Source organism: Peromyscus maniculatus, chromosome 2, assembly GCF_049852395.1.
Source record: "Peromyscus maniculatus bairdii isolate BWxNUB_F1_BW_parent chromosome 2, HU_Pman_BW_mat_3.1, whole genome shotgun sequence".
NCBI classification, from domain to species: Eukaryota; Metazoa; Chordata; class Mammalia; order Rodentia; family Cricetidae; genus Peromyscus; species Peromyscus maniculatus.
The window spans coordinates 138536961-138561040 of NC_134853.1; the positions used below are offsets into that span (position 1 = coordinate 138536961).

Genomic DNA, 24080 nt, shown 5'->3' on the forward strand with positions numbered 1-24080 from the left:
AAAAGCTTTATAGTTTAAGAGAAAGGTTTTTTTTCCCCAGGAGAAAGACCAACTTTTCCCAAAACTTCCCAACTTTAAACTTTGACTTCTTACACCCCCATTTTTGCCTCAGGGAGAAATTACTTTCTCCTGCCGCTTGGACTTGGCATTTCAGCTGTCCCCAGGTCAAAAGCTTCCATAGGAAACTTTTTCTTCCCCATAAGCTCAAAGAAGAGCTTTTTTACTACCCGTAAAGCCCAAAGAAAGATTTTTTCCCCAGTTTGCTTTCAAAGCCCCCAAAGTTAGAAAATTGAAGAGTTTTTCTGTCTAGTTGCCTTACTTATTTTTTCCTACACAATCTTACACTTCTAAGTTTTTCCTAACTATATTACTACCCTATATCTTATACTTATCACAGATAGAAATTGAGAAAGGGATAGAAGATAGAAAATTTTGACAGAAGAGAATTTCGCTGCAGCATCGGACATCCTTCCAGTCCGCTTTCCTTTTCTCTCGAGGATAAAACCCCTGCCTCACCAAAAAATATATATATAAAATATATATATTTTTTTCATAACACCGGCATGCCTTTCCACTGGCAGGGCTGACTCAGCACTTTCACCAAAAACTCTGTAATAAAACTATTATTTTCCTTTATCTTTAGTCCCTATTACTTTGTCTTAAGTCCCTGTTCATTTGTCTTTAGTCACCCCTTTTTTTGTTCCCTTTTTTTCTTTAGTCCCTGTTCAGGCGCCATTCTGTGGGGCGTTTACCCACCACCCCCACAGCTTCCCAGAGTTTTCTTGAGTGCGAGCAGCAGGAAATATTAGATAGAAGGATTTATAGCGGAGAATCTTGTGGAGATAAACAGATAGAAAATAAAGGATAGCCTCGAGAGGGCCTGGAACCTATTCCAACGGGCCCCGACTGTCTCTGGCCCAGGGTTTTTATAGAGACGCCAAGGGGTGGAGCAAAAGACCTCCTCCCCCAGCACAGCCAAGTGCAGACCATCTCAGACACCTGCACTCAGGCCCGTGGTCCTGATTATCCTCTATTTGGACCTGCTGGGTAAAGCCACGAGGAACCCGAGAACGGGCTTCCACACCAAACAATAACTCTGTTTTTAGAAAGTTTTTAATGACTGTTCGATCAGCAATTTTGAAGACTCCTTGCGGCTGTCCAGGGTGTTCTGTGAGACTTCTCCAGGTCAATGTGCACCTTTTATATCCATGCTCTGAGTTAGTAGGTTTCAGTTAGGATTGTTTTAGACACCAGTGATGTCATAGTCCTGGCTTTTGGTCCCCCTGCATGCTGTATGTCTCTTTCAGAGAAGTCACATTTATGTATCCACTTTCTGAATTCTGTGAACATGAAAGAGGTTCGGGGGACTTGACGACCGCTGTTGTCCCTTCTGATTTATGTAGCTCAGTCTCCTGGAGATTTTCAGCTGACAGTACCAAACCTGTTCCTGAGAAACTGAGAAAGGCCCTGGGTTAGGATAGAAACATACACAGAACTTCCTGGCAGAAGTTTAGGGCTACAGGTCTGTGGCACTGATAGGATCCCAGCATCTTACAGCTGTCGGGATCAAAGAAAACAGCAAACTAAATGCTGCTAGCAGCCCAAGCTCGTGGAGTGTCCCCTGCCTGAAATGGTGTTCTGTAGGACTGGAGCTCATGGAGTGCCCCCTGCCTGAAATCGGTATTCTGTAGGACTGGAAGGAGGGGTGAGGAGGGCAGGGACTGGGAGCAGATTCAAAAGCTAAATGCAGGAACCCCCCCAAAGCTGTGTTCTCTCAGAACCAGCAAGGAGCCGCCTCAGGTGTGCAGATACTGACTGTCCAGATGTATCTAACTCACCTGGCGCTCTGTAAAGGGAGCATTTTCCTGAGTATTTCAAAAGCAGCATTGTCACTGATCATTGTTTCCTAAAAGAAAAAAAAATATAGCTTTAAAATATTTATCATGTTTGTTCTGTGTGTGTGAGTACATGTGGATGTATGATAGGTATATGTGTTAGATCCCCTGGAGCTGGAGTTACAGGTGGCTATCAGCCCTGATGTGGGTGCTGGGAAGTAAACTCAGGTACCCTGCAAGAACAATTACTTTTAACCACTGAACAATTGCTCCAGCCTTGTTTATTTTATTATTATTATTTTATTTTTTGGTTTTTTTGAGACAGGGTTTCTCCGTGTAACAGTCCTGGCTGTCCTGGAACTACCTTTGTAGCCCAGGCTGGCCTTGAACTCACTGAGCTCTGCCTGCCTCTGCCTCCCAAGTGCTGGGGTTAAAGGCATGCGCCACCACCGCTTGGCCTTATTCAATCTTTATAATGATAAACTGCTGGCAATATGAACCTACAAGCAATATAAGTATACACGGGTATACAAGCAGTGGTTGCTGACCCTCCCCCACCAATGCCTTCCCACAGTTCTTACATCTCTCCCCTTCCTCCCTTCTTCTCCTCTTTCCTGCTCTCCTCTCCCTTCTCTTTCTTCTCTCTCTGCTTCCCCATCTCTTACCTCCCTCTCAACCTCTCTCTCTCTCTCTCTACACACACACACACACACACACACACACACACACACACACACACACACTGCCAGGGAGCAAACCCAGAGCTATGTGCATTCTAACAACTGAACTCTATCCCCAGCCTAAACTTTTTTTTGAGAGGCAGTGGTAGAGATTGAACTAGGGCCCTGAGTATTCCAGACAAGCATTCTACCGCTAATCTCTTTCCTGATTTCTTTCTTTTCCTAGTACATTTATCTGTTTGTCTGTCTCGGTGTGTAGAGGTCAGAAAACATCTTGTGGGAACTGGTTCTCCCCTTCCACCACGTGCATTCTAGGGATGGAACTCAGTTGCCAGGCTTGGCAGCAAGCACCTTTACCCACTGAGGATCTCGCTGGCTTATTTCTTGATTTCTTTCTCATATAGTGGACTGAAATACTTGATTTTTTGTGTGATCCTGCAACTTAACAGTATTCTTTTCTTGTTCTAATAGAGTTTTAGAGGGAGGGTGGAGCGGTTGTGATTTCTGTGTGTGAGATCACATCGCCAGCCAGCAGTGAGAGTTTCACTTCTTCCTTTCCTGTTTGGAAACCTTATGTCTTTGCCAAGTTGCTCCATCAAGGACTTCCAGCGCTGCACTGAACAGAAGTGGTTAGAGCGGAAATGTCTCATCTTGCTCCTGATCTTGGAATGAGAGCTCTCAGCTTTCACCCCTGAGACCCATGTTAGTTGTGTGTCTGTTATACATGGCCTTTATCATCTTTTTTTTTGTGAAATAAAATGTTCTTTTCCAGAAAAAAAAGATAAAAGCTGCCCATGGTGGCTCGTGCCTGTAATCTCAGCACTCAAGAGGCTGAGGCAGGAGGATCAATGTGAGTTTGAGGTTAACCTGGGCTATAGAGTGTGTTCCAGTTCAGCCAGCGTAGGGCACTCTTGTCACAACCCTTCCCCAACCCAATAGAGCCAATAAGGACAATAGTGATAGTGACAAAATAAAAACAGAGATGAACACAGACCAAAATTTACAGGGGTTTACTGGTTCTCCTGAACTGGACCACAGCTTAACCTTTATACAGACTAAATAATTCATGCAAGAAATTCCCAGCAATCCTGGCAGGAATGATAAGCATATATATATTTTTAGCAAGAGCTAAAATTCCATCTTATAGGGATGCTCCTTAAGATTCAGGATGTTCTTTTTTGTTTTTTTTTTGTTTTTGTTTTTGTTTTTCGAGACAGGGTTTCTCTGCGTAGCTTTGCACCTTTCCTGGAGCTCACTTGGTAGCCCAGCCTGGCCTTGAACTCACAGAGATCCGCCTGGCTCTGCCTCCCGAGTGCTGGGATTAAAGGCGTGGGCCACCACCGCCCGGCCTAAGATTCAGGATGTTCTAAAGGGAGGGGAAACATGCCATCTCACAGTGAAGTGCTTCAGGAAATTCTTGAAACTGACTAGATTCACTATGCCCCTCAAGCTCCAAGTGGATACACGATAAAGACTGCTAAGAGACACAGTCAGACCAGCTGAGCTGCCTGGAAAGGACTCTCCAACTCGCTGAGCTGCCTGCAGGTTGTTGAGGGTGCCCTAGGTTTCCAGCTTTCATGAGCTGTCACCTGTGCTGGGTTGGGCTTTGGTGATTCAGCTGTCTGTGAGTCATTTCTGCTCCTGTAAGTAAACCCTCACCCATATTCCTGTAAGTAACCCTAACAAACTCATCGGTTCACCAAGAAGAACTTTGGTCTGTTGCTGATTCTCTGCTGGGGTTGTTAACAGGGCCCCAGACCTTAGTAGTCCCCCAGACCTTGGCACAACTGACTCCATGATGGAAATACCATTCAGGTCATAGAACTCAGCACACAGACAGCACCACCTGCCAAAACGAAAACAAAGACCTAGTCCATTAAAGTCCATAGTTCTGGGGAAATTTCTAAATATGCTAACCTTGCCTTTTAGCTTCTGTGGTTCCATTTCTGGTTAACTGTTCTTGTTAAATTGAGTATGCCAGCCAGAACATGTTTTGTTGTTGTTGTTGAATGTGTGTATGTTGTTGATTTTTTTTTTTATTGAAACAGAGTCTTTTGTACTCCAGGCCAGCCTTGAAATTCTTAAGTAGCAAAAGCTAGTCTTGAACTCCTAACCCTCCTGCTTCAGGCTCCTCTGTGCTGGCATTACAGGTGTGAGCCACCATGCCCAGGCTCCATGTCATCTTCTGATTTTGACTTGTAAGCCTACCATATTTATTCGTGTGTGTGTGTGTGTGTGTGTGTGTGTGTGTGTGTGTGTGTGTGCGTGTGCACGCGCGCGCCTTTCTGAACTGGAATGAAAACATAGACACTTTGTATTCCAGGACCCAGCCCAATTGCTGGAGTTAACAGCTGATAAATGAATGAATATGTAGAAATCTGAGAAAAAACTCACTCAAGCAAATAGAGAAACTGTTGGCGACCAGGTCTCATGAGTTCTGCTTTGAATGACAGCTAGAAAACAAACACCTCGTGTAGTGTAGAAATAATCATCTTTGTGAGAATAAACACGACACAGATTTTATAACAACAGAGCCCAGTGACCAGATCTGTGGAGAGGCATCCTCCAAAGGGATGCCTTGCAGGTGATGCACACCAGGGAAGGGAGAAAGCAGCCTCTACCCTGGATCCAGCGCCTCATTCTGCTTACTGAAGTCCCTCGGCCTTCACCAGCCACACTCTGGATCTTGACTAAGAGCCTATACCATTCTCCGCAATTCCTTTTGGCCATTTGTGTGTTTGAATTTGGAGCATGTTTTTCTTGGACTCAGTTGCTCTCCTTAGTCTTGACTCATTAGCAAACGAAACCAGCTTCACTTGACCTTTCCGAGCCTCAGATTCACTATTTCTTTCTTTCCAAACAGGGCTAGAATAATACACTGCAGACAGGGTTGTTCAGAAGGAGGCTTATGTGGGAAAACAGTTCGCATCCATTCATTCTCAAAGCATTCTAGAACGTCTGTCTGCAGATATGGTCAAGTATGAGCTCTATCTGTCCACAGATGCAGTCATGTTCGAGCTATGCCTGTCCTCAGATATGGTCACGTATGAGCTACAGTTCTTGCCCTCTAGGACCTCGCTGCTGAGTTATTGATCCAGAGAAGAAGAAAGGAAATGACAATGTAGCATGTTAAGAATGACGTTCAGAGGCATACACAGATGGCTTCGGGATCACACAGGAAAAAGTGTTATCAAAGTTGACCCAGTGACGAGCAGGGTTCACCAAGAACAGCCATAGGTTGGCTGCCCCACGTGCCCCCGAGGAGCCTGTCACAGCTCACTGTGCAGCCAGGAGCAGGCTGTGGTTCTAAGATGATGAAGCCAAGAGAGGGCAGGGCGAACCAGCGAGCCAAACCTTAGAATTAGGACCCAGTACGAAGTGCACATCTTACTTCCGTTCTGCGAATCTGGATGCTCCTTATAATGCGTTCTAAGAGACTGATGTGCTGCATGAGCCGGACGCAGTTCTCTTGCAACTGCTGGTTTCCTTTATCCAGTAAAAACACCCTAAACATGGCATAAATCAGAGACACAGCTGGAAATGTCTTCCTCTCTCCCTCCCTCCCTCCCTCCCTCTCTCCCTTCTCATCTGTGCAGGGAACAAACACAGGGCCTCACACATGCTAAGCATGTGCTTTACCACTGTTATACAAACTTTGGCCTCCTCCGTGACACCCTCTTTAATGCCACAGTGGCTGCCGCTTGCATCAACTATTGGAAGCAGAAGACAGCAGAACAGACAGACTCACAGGACAGGACAGACGCCCCCCGGCCCCCCCCCCCGCCCCCCCCAGTTCTCAGAATCACCTACGTACCACTGCACCTACTTGCTCTGGATTGCAGAGATTGTGGATTTATTGCTGCAGATCAGTTCTTCTTGATTTGTGACTTGTTCTAGAAGCTTCCTCTTTTCCAGGAGGAGGATGTCATTTTGGGTCATGATCTGGTCCTGGAATGCCTTCTCCTAGGGATTAGCATAGAGGGAGAACAACATATCCACGAAAGAGCTTCCGTCTGTTCCCAGGTCTTGCTTTCCCTCTTTCTGCCCCCGAATCTGTTGGTATCTGTTTGCTGGCATCAACCTTAGTCATAGTAGATGCCCTCCTGTTGGTGGTGTTTATTTAGGGAATGCATGCATTCACAATTAGAAATACTGCAGTGGCGGGTTGGGCCCGGCAGTGGTGACGCTTGCCTTTAATCCCAGTACTCGGGAGACAGAGGCAGGTGGATCTCTGTGAGTTCCAGACCAGGACAGCCTGGTCTACAGAGCAAGTTCCAGGACATCCAGGGCTACACAGAGAAACCCTGTCTCAAAAAAAAAAAAAAATACAGTGCCACTGAATTTCTAGGAAGAAACAGTGTCTTCCTTGTATTTTAATTCCAACAGATATTAAACCATCAGCAAGTGCAACTGAATCCTATGTTCTGCGTTGAAATCTTACCCCTGGATACATTTCCGTCTGCTTTGCAGATATTTTGTTGTTGTTGCTTTGAACAGAGATTTGACTTGTCATATATTCCAGGGTGATATTCTTGCCTCAGCCTCTTGAGTGCTGGGATTACAGGCATGTGTCACCATGTTCGACTTGCTGTGTTCTCTTTTAGTTTGTTAATTTATTTTAAACAATTATTTATTTGTGTATGGGTGTGCACCACAACATGTGTGTGGAGGACAAAGTGTAGGCAGCAGGAATCAGTTCTCTCCTTCCACCTTATGGGTCCTGGGGATCGAACTCAGGTCGCCAGGCTTGGCAGCCAGTGCCCTTACCCACTGAGCCGTCTGGCTGGCCCATAGCTACAGTCATTTTTAGGCAGACAGAGAAAGTTAAGAACTTAGTCTCCTTACTATGCCTTAGACAAATCAAATTATCACATACCTAGTGGCTTTACATGACAGAAATTTATTTTGCCACAGTTCTAGGGCGCTAGAAGTCTGGAATCAAGATGCTGCCAGGGTTAGTTCTGGGGACCCAGAAAATCTCCCTGTCAGTATTGGAGATTGAACCCAGGGCCTTGTGCCTGTTAGGGAAATGCTCTAGTGCTGGGCTGCACCCTGAGTCCTCACAGAGAGCCTGTTCCTTCCTAGCCTCCTCCTGTGGGATGGTTGCTGGGGATCCTCCATCTTCTCTGGCTTTGTAGACATATCCTTCCCCTCTCCACCTCTGTCCCCATGGGATGCTCCTTCCCATGGGGTGTGTCCTTGTCTCTGCATCTGCTACTCCTCTTACAAAGACACAGGCAATCGGACTTCCAATTCACTCGCACCTAGGATGACCTCATTTTAATTCACTACATCCGCAAAGGCGGGACTTCCAAATCGGCAGGTTGCATCTGGTACTCTGTGTAAGAGACATGCATTTGGGAGACACTGTCTAACACACAAAAGACTATTTTTATTTTATGCATATGTGTGCTTTGCGTGCATATACATGTGTGTGAACCACATGTGTGACTGGTACTCGATGAAGCCAGAAGAGGGCGTCAGATCCCCTAGAACTGGAGTTAGGAATGGTTGTGAACCACCGTGAGTGTTCTGGGAACCAAACCTGGGTCCTCTGTAAAAGCAGCAAGTGCTCTTAACTCCCGAGCCGTCACCCTAAGACTGATATTTTCATTCGAAGGTAAGGCAATTACAGAGGAGTACCATAAACACCCTATGTGGGTTAGCAGCCCTAAAGGTCTTTTAGGTCCTTAAGGGATTCCTCACATTCAGCCTGGTGAAGCTAGCTGGGTTGGTAAAGTGCCCTGTAAGCATGAGGCCCTGAGTTTGACCCCCAGAACCCACCTAAAAATGTTGGGCATGGCTGTGAGGGCTTGTAATCCCAGCACTGAGTGGTGAGGAGATGGGGTGAGGAGATGGCTGGCCAACCAGTTTAGTCTCATTGCTGAGTGCCAGGCCCATGAGAGAAAGGAGGCATACCACGCATGCTCTGGGAGGTGGCCCCTGAAGTTGTCTCCTGACATCCACATGCATCTGCATATAAGCAAACATGCGCACACACACACACATGAATGCGTACGCGCGTGCGCGCGCGCGCGCGCGCGCGCACACACACACACACACACACACACACACACACACACACACACACACATTAAAATAAAAAGAATCCCTCACACTGAAAGATGGAAGGTGGGAGCAAAAATGAAAGCTGGGCCTGTGGGTAACGGGAAGCTGGGAAGGCGTTCTTAAACTGCTGACCACCAGTGGGGTCAGCGGGCGTTCTTTTTCTTTTTTTTTTTTTTTTTTGGTTTTTCGAGATGGTTTCTCTGTGTAGCCCTAGCTGTCCTGGTACTCACTCTGTAGCCCAGGCTGGCCTTCAACTCACAGAGATCTGTCTGCCTCTGCCTCCCCAGTGCTGGGATTAAAGGCGTGCGCCACACCCCCCCCCCCCCCCCCCCCCCCCCCCCCGCATCAGTGGGCGTTCTTAAACTGCTGACCACCAGTGGGGGCAGTGCACTCTGTTTTTGTTTTTGTTTTTCTCACCATTTCAATTTTTTGTCGCAGTTTCCCAACTTCATCCTCAAGCTCTTTAATCCTCTTATTTCTTATTTCTAGCTCATGAGTTAGACGGTCCTTGACCTTTTGCAGCTTGACCTTGTGGCAGTGGTGTTTGTCTTTGTAGTTTCTATAAAAGCAAAATTCAGGATAAGCATGCCAGAATACAAGTAGGACCTACTTGGCCTCCTTTGGGATATGACCTATGGACCTTTAATGCGGATACTTTCTTGCCTCACATCTTCGCCCCATGTGCTGATGAATCTAAAATAACCCCCTCTCTTCAGTCAGTCCCATGAGCCTTTAGGTTACCTTGGTTTGAACGGATGACAGCTTTAGTGTCTGAGTTTAATTCAGGAACTTTCTGGACTTCAGATCCCTGACATAGGAATTCTGAATCCTGCCGCACTGATGAGAATTATTACTTACAGCTTTCAAATTCCTGGCTATACTGTTTTATTTGTTTTGTTTTGAGACAGGGTCTCACTATATATCCCTGGCTGACCTGGAACTCTTGATATAGACCAGGCTGGCCTTCAACTCACAGAGATTCGCCTAGCTCTGCCTTCTCCCAAGTGATGAACCTAAAGGCATGCGTCACCACACCTGGCCTATACTCTTTAAATTTTTAAAATTTATTTTTATTATTATTTTTCTACAACATGTATGTGGGGGTCAGAAGACAGCTTTATGAGTTGGTTCTCTCCTTCTACCATGTGGGTTCCAGGGACTGAACTCAGGTCACGAGGCTTTGTGGTAAGTGCCTTTATCAGCTGAGCCTTATGGCTGGCCCCTAGTTTTCTTTCTTTTTTAAATTATTTTTAAAGATTATTTTATTATGCATACAGTGTTTTGTTTGCATGTATACCTGCTGCCAGAAGAGGGCACCAGATCTCATTATAGATGGTCATGAGCCACCATGTCGTTGCTGGGAATTGAACTCAGGACCTCTAGAAGAGCAGCCAGTACTTTTAACCTCTGAGCCATCTCTCTATGTCCCTCCACCCCAGTTTTCTTTTTATCATTACAGAATCCATGGGTTTTGTCTGAGCAAGGGTTGTCTTCGAAAATTACTAAATTGGTTTTCCTTATACCTGGATTTGTCTAGCTTTCTTTGTGGCTACGCCAATCCACGTCCATTTTAGCTAACAGAATGTAAAGAGGAAAACAGTGTGCCTTAAAGGGGACCATCATGCACTTGCCTTCTCTTCCGGCTTACTGACTGAAATGTGGCTATTGTAGTGAACTGTCTTCAACGATGTGTCTGGGTTCCACAAGGCTAGCCTGGTCTAATTCCAGGACAGCCAAGGCTCACAGAGAAACCCTGTCTTGAAAAACTAGAAACCAACTAACCAACCAACCAAATATACAAGATGCTGGAGCAACAGCAAAATAATAGAAGCCTAGGCTTCTGATGCAGTGAACTTCCATGCCCAGCTTGGACGGCTTATGTCTGCACTGTCAGATAAGAGAGAAACACCCCCACACAGAGCATGCCCCTTTTCGGTTCTTTGAGGCAGTCCCACTATGTAGTGTAGACTGGCCTGGAACTCACTTTGTAGCCCAGACTGGTCTCAAATTTATGATCCCAGTGCTGGTGTTATAGGCATGTGCCACCATGTCCAGTTTTATATCTTCTGCTCTGTGTGTGTGTGTGTGTGTGTGTGTGTTCATGTGTACATGTAGGTATGCATAAACATATGGTTAAGTACAGAGTCCAAAGGTCAATGTCTGGGTGTTAGACAAGGTCTCTCACTGAATCTGGAGTTCACCCATTTGACCAGGCTGACAGGCCAGTGAGCTCCAGGGATCTGCTTGTCTTCCCCTCTCCCTCAGCACCAGAGTTACAGGCTTGTTCCATGGTTTCTGGGGGACCTAAACTCAGGTCCTCATGTAATGTTACTGACTGAGCTGGCCCCTGGTCTCTGAAGCCAATTATATTCGGTTTCTTTTTTCTATATTCAGTTTCTTATACAGTACCTTAACAGCATTCACTATAGATAGCTATGTTCATAAACTTGCCACGGACCCTATTTCAATTCATGGCCCTTGCACAGCACCTACTACATAGTGTGACACACACACACACACACACACACACACACACACACACACACACTACTGTAATAGTTTTCCATTCCTAAGACGCTGACTCCCTCCCATAAACAATCTCATTTCCTTTTGCACTGGGAATGTGTAGTGGAAACTGTTCCTGGGTATCAACACCCCAAGGCACATCAGAGATGGAGTGTCTCACAGTGCATGCAACCCTCCTCCCCTCCTCCAAGTCTCCCGGGTGTTCACAGTGCTCTAATGGATTTTTTGGTTTTGAGACAGTGTCTCACAATGTGGCCCAGGCTGGCTTTGAACTCCTGATCCTTCTGCCTCCACTTTCTGAGTGCTGAGATTATAGGTGTGCGCTACCACACCCAGTAAAATCATGACCGCTTGAACTTGGTTATATTATCTGAAGCCAACCTTGGCCTCCTGATCCTCCTGCCTCTACCAATCAACAGCTAGTGTTACAGGCCTGGGACATGATGCTCAGTGATGTTTTGACATTATCGGACACACAGCGCATACCTTTAGAAATTCTTCTACTTATTCTCGATATTAAAACCCAATCTTGGGCTGGAGGGTTGGCTGAGCAATTAAGGGCACTTGTTGCTCTTGCGGAGGACCCAGGTTCAATTCCCAGCACCCACGTGATGGCTCACAACCATCTATAACTCCATTCCCAGGGGATCCTGATGCCCTCTTCAGACCTCTGAGGACACCAGGCATGCATGTGGTGTACTTACATATATACAAGCAAAACACTCATACACATAAAATAACAAAATAAATAAACAACTAATTAAAAGCCCCGATCTTTAGTTTCCCTACCAAAGAAAATTTGTCTTGCCATTTAGATTAACTAAAAAATTATTTTACTTGGAAAGGAAAGGGAGAAATTATAGAGAAATCGGGAAAACAGCTAATTCCCAGTATGTTTTGTATAGTCCTTTTGTTTTCCTTCTGGTTTGTAAAATTGTGTGCATGTTGTATGTGTGTCTGTGTCTGTCTGTGTGTGGACTTCTGCACACATGATGCCCTATAGCCAGGAAGAACCCAGAGACTTGCCTGGCCCCTGCTGTCTGACTTAGATACTGGTTGGTCTGAGGTTCTAGGTCAGCTTGCCCCCACAAAGTGTGGCTTTTTTGTCCTTCTGACTGTGTTAACTACCAGCCTCACGAGGCAGCACACACTTAGGAGGAAACTTAGCTTGTGTCTAAGTAAAACCAGCTTGCCTATTACTTGGACTTCAAGAAGGTGAGGAATCTGTTCCCATGAAAAAAGCAGTTGGGAAAGCACCACACACAAGATTTCTCTGTACAGATCAGGACTGGGATGAGGGAGCCAAAACCCAAAACGAACCTGGTGCTTTGACGTTTCCTTCCATTGTGCTTCATAGATCTGTGCTCTTCAGTTCTAGATATGTGTTAGAGCTGTGTGGTGATGCTTTGGAAAAACAATGATCTTTTTAATAGATTTTGATTAAATTCATGTATGTAAGTACCCAGGCACATGCAGTCATGGTTGGATCCATTTTTCTAAAGGTCATGCATAAATAACATGGAAAATTATTCAGCCTCACAGCCATCACACACACACACACACACACACACACACACACACACACACACACACACTCAAAATACAAAAGAAAGCCCTGGTTGTAAGTGCATATGTAAATAATGGAAGATGTTGACTGACAGAAGTCAGACACTAAGAGAATACAGTGCAAAGCGAGCCTATTTAGAAATCTGGAAAATGCAGACATCACAACAGTGGCTGCCTGAGGAAGAGAGAGAGAGCGAGAGAGAGAGCGGCAGACTGCACACAGGCAGGAATCTCTTAAGCATGGGGGTACATGTTCTGCATCTTGATTAAAGTGGGAGTTACATGTATATACACATTTCTCAAAATGCATTGAGTTGTACATTAGGTTTTTTTGGACATGTATTCTATATACATCAGAAGCAAGAATGTTGGAGGAGATTTTCATCAAGGTACTCTCCCCCTTCGACCACATCGCTTGCACAAAGGAGGATGTGGAGAAAGAGCAACTCCTCCATCACGATGGCTGTAGAGACGGGTGCTTTTGAACGCTTGCCAGCGCATTAACGATGCATAGTACTATTCAATCATCAGACCGCCAAGTCATTCCAAACAGAATCATGTGGGGGGGGAATGACTGGTTGATTCCAGCATGTCTAGAGCCAGCAAAGCTTTCCTGCTTGCCTTTTCCATCTTTGCGCTCTTTGGCGCCATCTGCTGCTCAAGGCTTGAAATACACTGAATAAAATAGTGGGGTTTCATAATCACCAGTACAGGGAACTCTGTAGCAGATTGATATCAGCATACTGACAGTGTTTTTTGCTAGCAGTGAGAACTTGTGCCTGGCCTCAGGGAGGTCCCAGGAAGGCTCTGCTATGGAGGCAGGAGACATGGCAGTGATCGCTAATGTGACTGGCCAAGTATAAACCAACGTCTCGGTTGAGAGTTTTGAGACCCCTGGTTGTCGGGTGTCCAGGGCACATACTGTCCAGCCTGAGGAAAGGAAGTAAGAGAGGGCCTGGAGAAATAGCTCAGTGGTTAGGTGTGCTTGTTGCTTTTCCAGAGAACACCAGTTCAGTTTCCAGCACCCACAAGCACCAGTAACTCCTATTCCAGGGGTTCTGACACCCTCTTCTGGCCTCCATAATAATAATTAATAATAAATAAGTAAATATTAAAGAATGTAGGGAAAACCCTTGAAGATAGTGGAAGGGTATATTTGGAGAAAGCAAGCTATAGACAGAGAGCTCAGTAAACAGTTAAGTCTCTTCTTCTTCTTCTTCTTCTTCTTCTTCTTCTTCTTCTTCTTCTTCGAGACAGGGTTTCTCTGTGTAGCTTTAGAGCCTTTTCTGGAACTCACTCTGTAGCCCAGGCTGGCCTCGAACTCACAGAGATCTGCCTGCCTCTGCCTTCCGAGTGCTGGGTTTAAAGGCGTGCGTCACCACTGCCTGCCTAAGTCCCTCTTCTTGGGAAGGAATTGGGCCCCACATCTTCCTTGGAACACTGTGTAGATGGGACTGGGAAATCATGTTGATGGCCCCATCCGTGTGATTGACTGCTCTGGGGTGTTGTTGTGTGTGTGTGTGTGTGTGTGTCGGGGGGAGTGGTGGGCAGAACAGCCCTTTGTATCCCGTTTGTCTACGGGGAACCTGCTTTGTTTACCTCACGTGCTCACCGAGTTGCTCCAAAAACTGCCCGTGCTCTTGCCACAGAGCTTCCTTCTCCTGCTGTAGCCTGGCCAGCTTCTCCGCCAGCTCCTGGTTGCTCTTGACAAACTGAAAAACATGGGGGTGGGTGGAAAGGGAATGGTCTGTGCCTGCGCAGTGAAGTCTTCCCATAAACTCCAGAGGGCAGGATTTGAGGAGTCCAGGGACAGCTTAACACAGACAGGGGTTTGCAGGAAGACGAACAAGTGCCCTTCCACGTGCTGGGCGCTGGCTCACTCCTACCGCGGGGAGACAGGGGCTCCCGGCTCAGGACCCTTCCAGACCTCACATGTGTCTCCTTGTCTGCTTGCTCATTTCTATCCTTTAAAATGCCGGTTGGGTGGCGCACGCCTTTAATCCCAGCACTCAGGAAACAGAGGCAGATCTCTATGAGTTCGAGGCCAGCCTGGTCTATAAAGCGAGTTCCAGGAAAGGCGCAAAGCTACACAGAGAAACCCTGTCTCGAAAAACCAAAAATAAATAAATAAATAAAAATGAAAATAAAATTCCCTTGCCACAAAACAGGAAACAGCAGTGTGGTGAACCCTGTGTTGTGTGAGTGCCCTAGCGCAAAGTGACTGAATATCAGGGGGAATTGTGGGAACCAGTTCATTTCTAGTTGGTCAGAAATTCTGCTGGCCAGTCTAGGGACGTGGCTCAGGCAGCATAGTGATTGCCTAGCCTGCACTAAGTCTTAAGTTGGATCCCCAGCCTTGCCTAAAACTACATGTGGCGGCATTTACTTATAACCCTAGCAATTGGTCAAGGACATTTTCATCTATATAAGAGTTTGAGACCCTGGTGTTATGTGATACCCTGTCTCAAAAAAAGGGGTTAGGGGGAAGACAAAGAAATAATTTCAGAGGCTCAGCCTTGCCACTGGGTGTGAAGTCTTGAGGGCTGAACCCTAATCCATGAAGTCTGATGAAACTGTCTTCAGGTCAATTGTGTCATAATTGAATTAGAAGCTATCCAACTTCTGGTCACTCAGAGGCATCACGGGCTTGCTGGCTGGCCGAAAGCCGCACACCTCTGAGGTCACTTGAGACTAGAAACTCAAAGTGAGACTCTGAGCTGGTTAGATTAGAAGGTTCAGGCCAAATACCCCTTAACCAGAATGTTTGTCATGAGGCATTCAGGATTTGAGGGATATTTGCGATTACATGATGAGCTCTCTTGGGAATGAGATCCAAGGCCAAAGACAAAATTCATTTGTGTCTCATATACACTTTATTCACATAGCCTGGAAGTATAATTTTTTGTGTGTGCAGCTATATTTTGATGACTTACGGTTAGCATTTAGACATTACGTTGGGGACCTGGCAGGATGCACTTGTTAACATTCAGGCAAATACCTAGACAGCCGCTGCCTGGATGCATAGTCTCTATACGCATGCGCTAAATCTATTAAAGGTACCCTCCCTTCCCACGAGTCCGTGTCTGCACCTCCTTCCTTCCCCTTTCCTGTCTCTTCTTCTCTTCCTCTCTTATTCCTCCTCTCCTCAGCTCTTATCTGCAGAGGCACACTCTGCGTCCATTGCCCTCCCTCCTCCAAGAAATTCTCCACGTGAGGCGTGGCTTTCTAGGGGCCCTTGCCTCCAACTTGCCAAGGTTACCTTCCGTGGTTTTTCTGACACCTACCACTTGAGGTCAGGTGTGGAGCTGGCCACAGTGTCTTGTCGGCATTCAAAAACATTTCCAGCATTTGTGTGTCTGGTTCCAGACAGGTTCTCGCGGTGTTACTCATCATGGCCTAGAACTCCCAGGCTAAAAGCGATCGTCCTGCTCCAACCTGCCACCATGCCCAGCTCCAAAAATTTCAGATTTGGGAGCATCCCAAGTTTTGGATTAGGGATTTTTTTTGTTTTGTTTTTGTTTTTCCAGACAGGGTTTCTCTGTGTAACATCCACAGCTGTCCTGAAACTTGCTTTATAGACCAGGCTGGCCTTCAACTTGCAGAGATCCACCTAAATATGTGCGCCACCGCACGCGGCGGGCAGCTTAGGGATTCTGAACCAGTAACCTGATCTCATTGTCACTAAGCACCCAGAGCTGATTACATTATCAGCTAACAGATGCCTGTAGGGAAGTGCTTTGGGAAATGGCATGATGCATCCCCCTAGAGGCTCATGTCAAAGGCTGCGTGGCCCGCGGATGGGCTTTGGGGAAAGTGCTGGATCCTGACGTTTCTGAAATAAAGATGGATTAATCCCTTGCTGGATTCATCGAGGAAGAGGAAATAATCACCAGTGTAAGCAGCCCCCACCTTGCGGTCTGCAGGGTTTAAAATCCTTGCTTGGGGATCTGTACGGATTGCATCTTGGGCAGGTGCCTCGGAAGAAGGTTCCTGTTGCTAGAGATGCAGGCCTGTTGGTGGAGGGCTTGCCTAGCATGCATGGAGCCCTGGGTTTGGTCCCCAGCATGGCATAGACCAGGCATGGTGTCACACACCTGCCATCCAAACACTCGGGAAGTGGAGGCAAGGAGGGTCAGAAGTTCAAGATGACCTCAGCTACACGGTGTATCCAAGATGTAGGTCATGGCTACACAGAGAAACACAGAGAAACCTTGTCTCAAAAAAAAAAAAAAGTGCTATTGTCCTTAAAAGTCATCTGTACATCACCACCAAGTCTTTTATTATTCTCTCTCCAATCATAACCAGAGAGTTAGATCCTAGCACACTTCAGGGGAGAAGAGGTTGAATATAGGCCTTGACTTAAGGTGAACAGCAGGGAGATGGGCAGGATTTGGCATCTTAAAATGCCAGAAACTTGAGGCTCATGTGAAGGAATGGATTTCTGGGAGACTAAACTAGGGAGGAAGGACTACAGTGTTGAACAGGCCAACATTGCTGATATGGATATGCTTATCAGAGTCAGAATTTAAAGTATTTAATGATTTATTTTAAGTGTGTGTATGGTGTGTGTGTGTGTGTGTGTGTTTGTGTGTGTGTGTGTGTGTGTGTGTGTGTGTGTATGGTGTGTGTGGTGGTATTCTAATTGTACTGAAATGTGATTTTGATTGTATGTTAATAAAGTCGCCCGGGGGTCAGAGCTATTAGAGCCATAGACAGAGTGTGGCGGTGGTGGCACACGCCTTTAATCCCATAGATCTCTGTGTGTTCAGGGATACAGCCAGCATTGGAGACATATGCCTTTAAGACCTAGGGGGCTGTACATTCAGACAGTGACGAGGCAGTCACGTGTTTGGGTTTACAACCAATGAGAAGGCAGAACAATAATACTATAAAAAAGACGTACAGACAGGAAGTAGCTCTCTTTCGGGAAGCTGGGACACCGCAGGCGGAAGGGTGAGATTTTAGCTCTGAGCTCTGACCTCTCGGCTTTCTCCTTTACATTGTTTCTGTGTTTCTTATTTAATAAGACGGTTAGTTACATCTACAGGTGTGTGTGCATGTATTTATGCACACAGCGACAGGTCCCCACAGAGGTCAGATGGGGGTGCTGAATCCCCTGGAGCTGGAGTCACATGTGGGTTGGGAGCTGCCTGATGTGGGTGCCGGGAACTGAACTCTGGCCCTCTGTAAGAGCAACAAGTGCTCTTAACCACTGGGCCATCTCTGCAGTTCCTGGATTTGAAATGTTAATCTGAACCTCTAAGAGTGTCTTTAAATGGTTAGGCTGGCTGACTCAAACTTGGACTCAGCAGCCACCTATATTAAATGGCTTTAAGATGTTATACTTGGACACAAGGAAGAGGAAGGAAATAAAAAACTGATACAGACAGGAATTCTGGAGTAGTTCACCGTGGGTGATTGGTTCATCCATCATTGGTGGTCCCAAAGCAGGGAGGGAGTTGTCTTCAACCACACGGCTCCCTGATTTTAGTGGGGTTCACAGTACTACAGAGCCCCCGAGGATAAGTGGCAGTATTTAAATGCTGGGTGGGGGTGGGTGTTACTGCTCATAGGCAATGGGGACAATCACATGAACTGACTTAGAGCAAGCCATCTGGTTATGGCTCTTTGGTCACCGTGATTGATAAACAGTTCATTTGAATCTTTTTTGGTAGCAGGGTATTTTGAAACAGTATATTTGCTTTATATCCTGGATGACCTCGAACTCACAATCCTCTTGCCTCAGTATTTTGGTTGGTGTCACTACATAGCCCTGACTGGCTTGGAACTTTCTATGTACACCAGGCTGGCCTTGAACTTAAAGACATCCAACTGTCTCTGCCTCCAGAGTACTCACCCCTCCCTAATATTTGTGCTTAACTGAACATTCTATAGACTGTAATTTTCCTTTTTGTTCTGAACTTAACGCCTTTTCCCCCAGTTTTTATAGGTGGTCTCAAACGATAGTCATAGAATGCAATATACCTCTAGCCAGCCCAGGTTCTCTCTCTCTCTTCTTCCACTCCACCTTTCCTTCCTTCCTTCCTTTTTTTGATGGTATTCATGTGGGGACAGGTTTTGTGTGTGTGTGTGTGTGTGTGTGTGTGTGTGTGTACACGCATGCGCATGTGCGCATGCATATGGGGGGGTCTGATGACAACCGGGTGTTATTTCTGAGGCATCATCTACCTTGTTCTTTCATACAGGGCCTGTCATTGGCCTGGGCTCACTGATTAGGTTAGCCTTGCTGGCCTACCTCTGCCTCCTGAATGCTGGGGTTAAAGGCGTGGGACACCATGCGCAGACCTCAAGTTCACTCTCAAATGATGCTATGCCACTTCACAGGCAGTGCAAGCACACTGCAGCAGCAGACAATTGTAATCCCTCTCTCCCATCTTCTCTACCACTGCTGACATCCATTTTCCTTACATATACGCATACTACCTGTGTATAGAATCACTTATAGTATAATTATATTATTGCTATTATTATTATTATCATCATTATTTTTTTTTTGAGACAGGGTTTCTCTGTGTAGCTTTGAGAGTGTCCTGGAACTCACTTGGTAGTCCAGGCTGGCCTTGAACTCACAGAGATCCGCCTGGCTCCGCCTCCCAAGTGCTGGGATTAAAGGTGTGCGCCACCACCGCCCGGCTTTATTGCTATTATTTTTGAAGATTTATTTTATTTCCATTCATGTATATGCATGTCTGTTTTTGTGGATGTAGGCACATGCAGGTGTCCTTGGAGGCCAAAAAGAGTGTCCTATCTTCTAGAGGTGGAGTTACAGGTGGTTGTGAGTCGCTCTGCGTGGGTGCTGGGACTCAACTAGGGCCTCTGGAAGAGCAGTAGTGCTTCTGACCTCCGAGCCATCTTTCCCGTGCCCTCTCATCATTATTTTGGACAAACTATGCCAGGTCAATCGAAATAAAAACTTTCATTTTATCTTCACCTAGTCTTCCTCTGATGCTCTTCCTTCTTTTGGAAATGTATTCCATTTTTATTTGTGTGTGTGTGTGTGTGTGTGTTTATGTCTGCATGTATGTCTCTGTGTGTGCCATGCCCAAAGAAGAGGGCAATGGATCCCCTGGAACTAGCATCTTCTATGGTTGTGAGCCACCATGTGGGTGCTGAGAACTGAACCCGGGTCCTCTGCAAGAGCAATTCATGCTCTTAACCACTGAGCCATCTCGTCATATTTACTAAGTAATTATTTATTTGTTGTGTGTGCATGTGCCTTGGAGTACATGTGGAGTCAGAGGACAACTTTTAGAAGTCTTCAGCTTGGCAGCAAGATCCTCTGCCCGCTGAGCCATCCGGCTGGCTGGCTTCCTTTCTTTGGGTAGATTCTTGTCTTTTTTGTGGGTTTTGTCATTGCTTTGTTTTTCTCGTGTCTATTTATTTATTTATTTATTATTAAAGAGATGGCCTATAATAAGCAAATGCAGATATGAACTGAGGGGGTGGGTGCGGCCTGAATCATACAGAAGAGTTGCTGTGTCGTAATGGAAACGGCAGATTAGAAGAAAGAAACCGTGATGTCTTGTTTGTTTGAAGAGTCTGGAGATGCAAAGTTAACTGGAATTTTTTTTCTTTCAAAAGGGGGTTCTGGGTGCTGGAGAGATGGCTCAAGAGCACTGACTGCTCTTCCAGAGGACCTAGGTTCAATTCCCAGAACCCACATGTAACTCCAAGATCAGAAACCCTCACACTGACATACATGTAGGCAAAACATCAATGCACATAAAATAAATAAATAAATGAATAAATTTTAAAAAGACAGAAAGGGTGTTCTGCCGAGTTGTCAGCAGGAGAGTGGCTTCGGGAGAACCAGGTAGACTATGCAGCTTGAGAACTGGTATCAGCTCACAGTCTTCTCAACGTGAACCGATGTACAAACCACGCCATAAAAGTTGCCTTAAATATAAGGCGAGCGCTTAATTCACAGTCTTCTCATTTCTCCGTTCTCTATTATTTTCCTCTTCTTTTCATCTGTCTTTCTTCTTGAAGACTTTATTTCGGTAAAACCGAAGCTCTTTAGAGCTTTCACTGATGCCACCGAGGGCCCTGTGAGAAGCAGCCTTCTTCGGAGCAAATCCAAACTCTCCTGGAGACCAGCGTCTGCACGGCTCTGTAACAGTGCTCACGTCAATGGTCCTATGGTGAAGATGGTTCATGGACTGGGATAGATTTGTCAGGAAACTTCTTATCTGCATGGACTGAATTCCCTGACTGTGAGCAGAGCCCCAGAGGAGTCTGCTGTCGTACAAAGGACAGAAATTCATACTCTGCCTGCTGCAGTGTAAGTATACTCTCCTTCACGGCCTTGGTGAGACCAGACGTCCCATGATGCTCCTTGCACCAATCTGACATGCTGTCCAGCAGCTCCTCCGGCTGCTCCATCATCAGGTTGGGACCTTTAGCCAAAATGTTAAGATCAGAGTCAGTTCTCAGACAGGCCATCTCAGTAATCTGATCCTTCTCGATGTCCAATCCTGTCTTCTCGGGGTCCACCCGGACCATGCTCTCCCCGACCGTCATGGCTGCACCACATTGGCTGACACCTCACACTCCTAACTGCCTGTGCCTGCCACCCACACCCTACAACAGCCTGGAGCCCAGGGATACGCCTAGCATCACCCGGCATGAGCCGCCATGGCCCCAGCCCCCTAAAGAACATCTCTTAACATTGTGTTCAAAGTCTTTTTGCTGGTGACAAACTCTCCAGTTCTGTCTGTCTGAGGAAGTATTTTTTATTCCTCTGTCTTCTTGCAGGATTTCCACTTTCTCTTTGAACTGTAGTTTAAACGTTATGAACCTACATGTAGTTTTTCTGTCACTCATCTTGATTGGCATTCTCTGAACTTTCCGGATCTGTGGTTCAGCATCTGGCATTAACTTCTGGGTATTCTCAATCATATTATTTCAAGTGTTTTGTCTTCTTTTTCTTTGATTTTCCATTATTTCCATCGTGTGTTACAGTTTCTGTATTTGTCTCACGGTTTCTGGGTAGTCTGTTCTTTTCCCTTAAAGTTCCCTTTGCTCACTGGGTTCGAGGTTTCTGTCATGATTTCCTTGGGATCCAGGATTCTTCCCTCAGCTGTGTGCAGTGCGCTAAGAGCCCTGTCATAGGTGGCCACTGCTTCCACCACTACGGCTTCTATGCCTTGCATTTTTTCCCCTTTCCATCTCTCTGTTTCTACTGCCCATCTCCTCTTGCATGCCATGCATCTGCTTTATTAAAGCTTCAACACACTATTCACAGGTGCTTTACAGTCCTGATAATTTCAATATTCCTGTCATATCTGGGTCTTGATTCTGCCGTGTTTCAGTTTCTTCAAGTTGTGTCTTCATATGTCTTGGGAATGTTTCTTTATAGGCAGACAAGATGAAGGACATTGTTAGAGCAGGTACTTAGTGCGTGCTGGAAAGGCAAGGGAGATGGGCCACATTCTCTGCTCCTACGATTAGGTCATAATCTTTCAGACAACTACACCTTTGAGCATGGCCCTTACACATGCCTCTTTCCTCTCCTTCATTTTTTTCCTTTAAATGGGGGCTGAAATCGCACGTTTCTCTTGCCCTGGGTCAGTTAGGTTCTGACCAAACCCCATCATGTTAGGTTCTAATTAAACAGTTTCTCTTGCTAAGAAACTTTGAATGTCCCCCTCCCCAACGCCTCTCCTGGCAGGAGACCCTGGAGAGATTCCTCAAATATTCACAGTCAGAACCTGGGAGTGAAACCACGAAAGTAAGTGTGGGGGGCCTTGAAACTATCGAGTCCCCTGGAGGTCTGAGCATCAACAGTTCATCAGTTTCAGTGGCAGCGCAGCCTTTCCTGGCAGCTCTCACTGTGGCACTGTGTCAGTCTCTCCAACTTCAGGGGGCAGTGGCCCTGTGGTGGGCTAAAAGAAAATGGCCCTCGAAGGGAATGGCACTATTAGGAGGTGAGGCCTTGTTGGAGTAGGTGTGGAAGTGTGTCACTGTGGAAGTGGGCTTTGAGGTCTCCTATATGCTCAAGCCACACCCAGTGAGGCAGTCTACTTCCTGTTGTCTGCAGATCAAGATATAGCAGCTACCTCTCCAGCGCCATGTCTGCCTGCATGCTGCCATGTCCTGCCATGATAATGGACTGAACCTCTGACCTGTAAGCGAGCCACCCCAATTAAATGCTTTCCTTTATAAGAGCTGCTGTGGTCATGGTATCTCTTCACAGCAACAGAACATGGAGACAGGGCTTGTGACCCTACTTCTCTGGTAGACTAAGAAGTATTGTTAAAACTTTTCAGCTTGCTCAGCTTTTTATTTGTGGTTAGGATGGAGCAGGATCACTTCCAAGTTCATTTGTACAGAACCCTGAGCCAGAAACTTCCCTAAAATTCCACGAGGTTAGGAATCAGAGAGCGTGGGTTGGTGGACACCCGGAGGCGCAGAGTGGACACATGCGCTCTGTGTTCCATCCCACATTCCTGGCCGTCTCTTCCTTCTGGCTGTTTCTGAGTCGTGACCTTTCTAAATAAGCTGGCAACCAAGTAAACAAATGCTTCCTGAGGCATTCTGCTTTTATTTATATGTATGCATGTGTCCATCTCTGCATGCATACCAGCAGAGGCCTGAAAAGGGCGTCACAGCCCCTGAAGCCAGAGTGGAAGCCACAGCAGGTCTTTTTGATCTCCCACTCAGCAGCTTTGCAAGCATTTTCCCTCATGTATTAAATACCTTACTGTTTGTGTTGGGGCTCAGGACACACCACCCCAAAACATGACCATAGGACAGGATGTGTCCCTATGTGCTGGCTAGTTTTATGTCAGCTTGACACAAGCTAGAGTCTTCTGAAAGGAGGGAACCTCAACTGAGAAAAAGCCTCCGTAAGATCCAGAAGTAGGGCATTTTCTTTAAAACAATCCACCACCACCCCCCACCCCCCCACCCCCCGAGACAGGATTTCTCTTTCAAGACAGTTGTAGCCCTGGCTGTTCTGGAACTCACTCTGTAGACCAGATCGGCCTCAAACTCACAGAAATCCACCTGCCTCTGACTCCTGAGTGCTGGGATTAAAGGCGTGCACTGCCGCTGCCACCGCCACCGCCACCACCACCACCACCACCTATTGGACGTTTATCCGTATCTGAGACAACCCTTCCTCACCCTACACTTCCTCCCCATGCTCTCCCATAGCTTGTCTCCATTGTGCTCCAGAGGTTCCAAGGCCCTTTCTAGACAGCTCGGGATGTTGTATAAGCTTCGGATATCTGACCTGTTTTAAGTCTCATGTTTTGTGGGACAAACACACACACACACACACACACACACACACACACACACACACACACACACAATTGAAGTGGTCTTACTCCTACTAATTTGCCCTATGTTGATTAATCTTTAAAATATATATATATAT

At 46.3% G+C, this 24080-nt stretch overlaps 1 protein-coding gene and 1 pseudogene across 14 annotated transcripts in view; both read right to left on the reverse strand.

Annotated features, from left to right (window-relative positions):
• Nucleotides 1–1095: 1095 nt before the first annotated feature.
• The window catches only part of Ccdc30 (coiled-coil domain containing 30), a 98152-nt gene continuing 75167 nt past the window's right edge, over nucleotides 1096–24080 (reverse strand). For 12 of the 14 annotated variants that reach the window (XM_042271780.2, XM_042271779.2, XM_042271781.2 and 9 more), the window contains 6 exons: nucleotides 14276–14388; nucleotides 9002–9143; nucleotides 6342–6478; nucleotides 5907–6021; nucleotides 1839–1906; nucleotides 1096–1455 (listed from right to left, as the gene is read on the reverse strand). In XM_042271780.2, the coding sequence (XP_042127714.2) occupies nucleotides 1260–1455; nucleotides 1839–1906; nucleotides 5907–6021; nucleotides 6342–6478; nucleotides 9002–9143; nucleotides 14276–14388 (771 nt within the window). In that variant the 3' untranslated portion in view covers nucleotides 1096–1259. Of the gene's footprint in view, nucleotides 1456–1838; nucleotides 1907–4292; nucleotides 4362–5906; nucleotides 6022–6341; nucleotides 6479–9001; nucleotides 9144–14275; nucleotides 14389–24080 lie in introns of those variants that run through there. The other 2 variants (XM_042271777.2, XM_076564941.1) reach the window with 2 other exon arrangements.
• LOC143271974 (oligoribonuclease, mitochondrial pseudogene) lies at nucleotides 14401–23567 on the reverse strand (annotated as a pseudogene).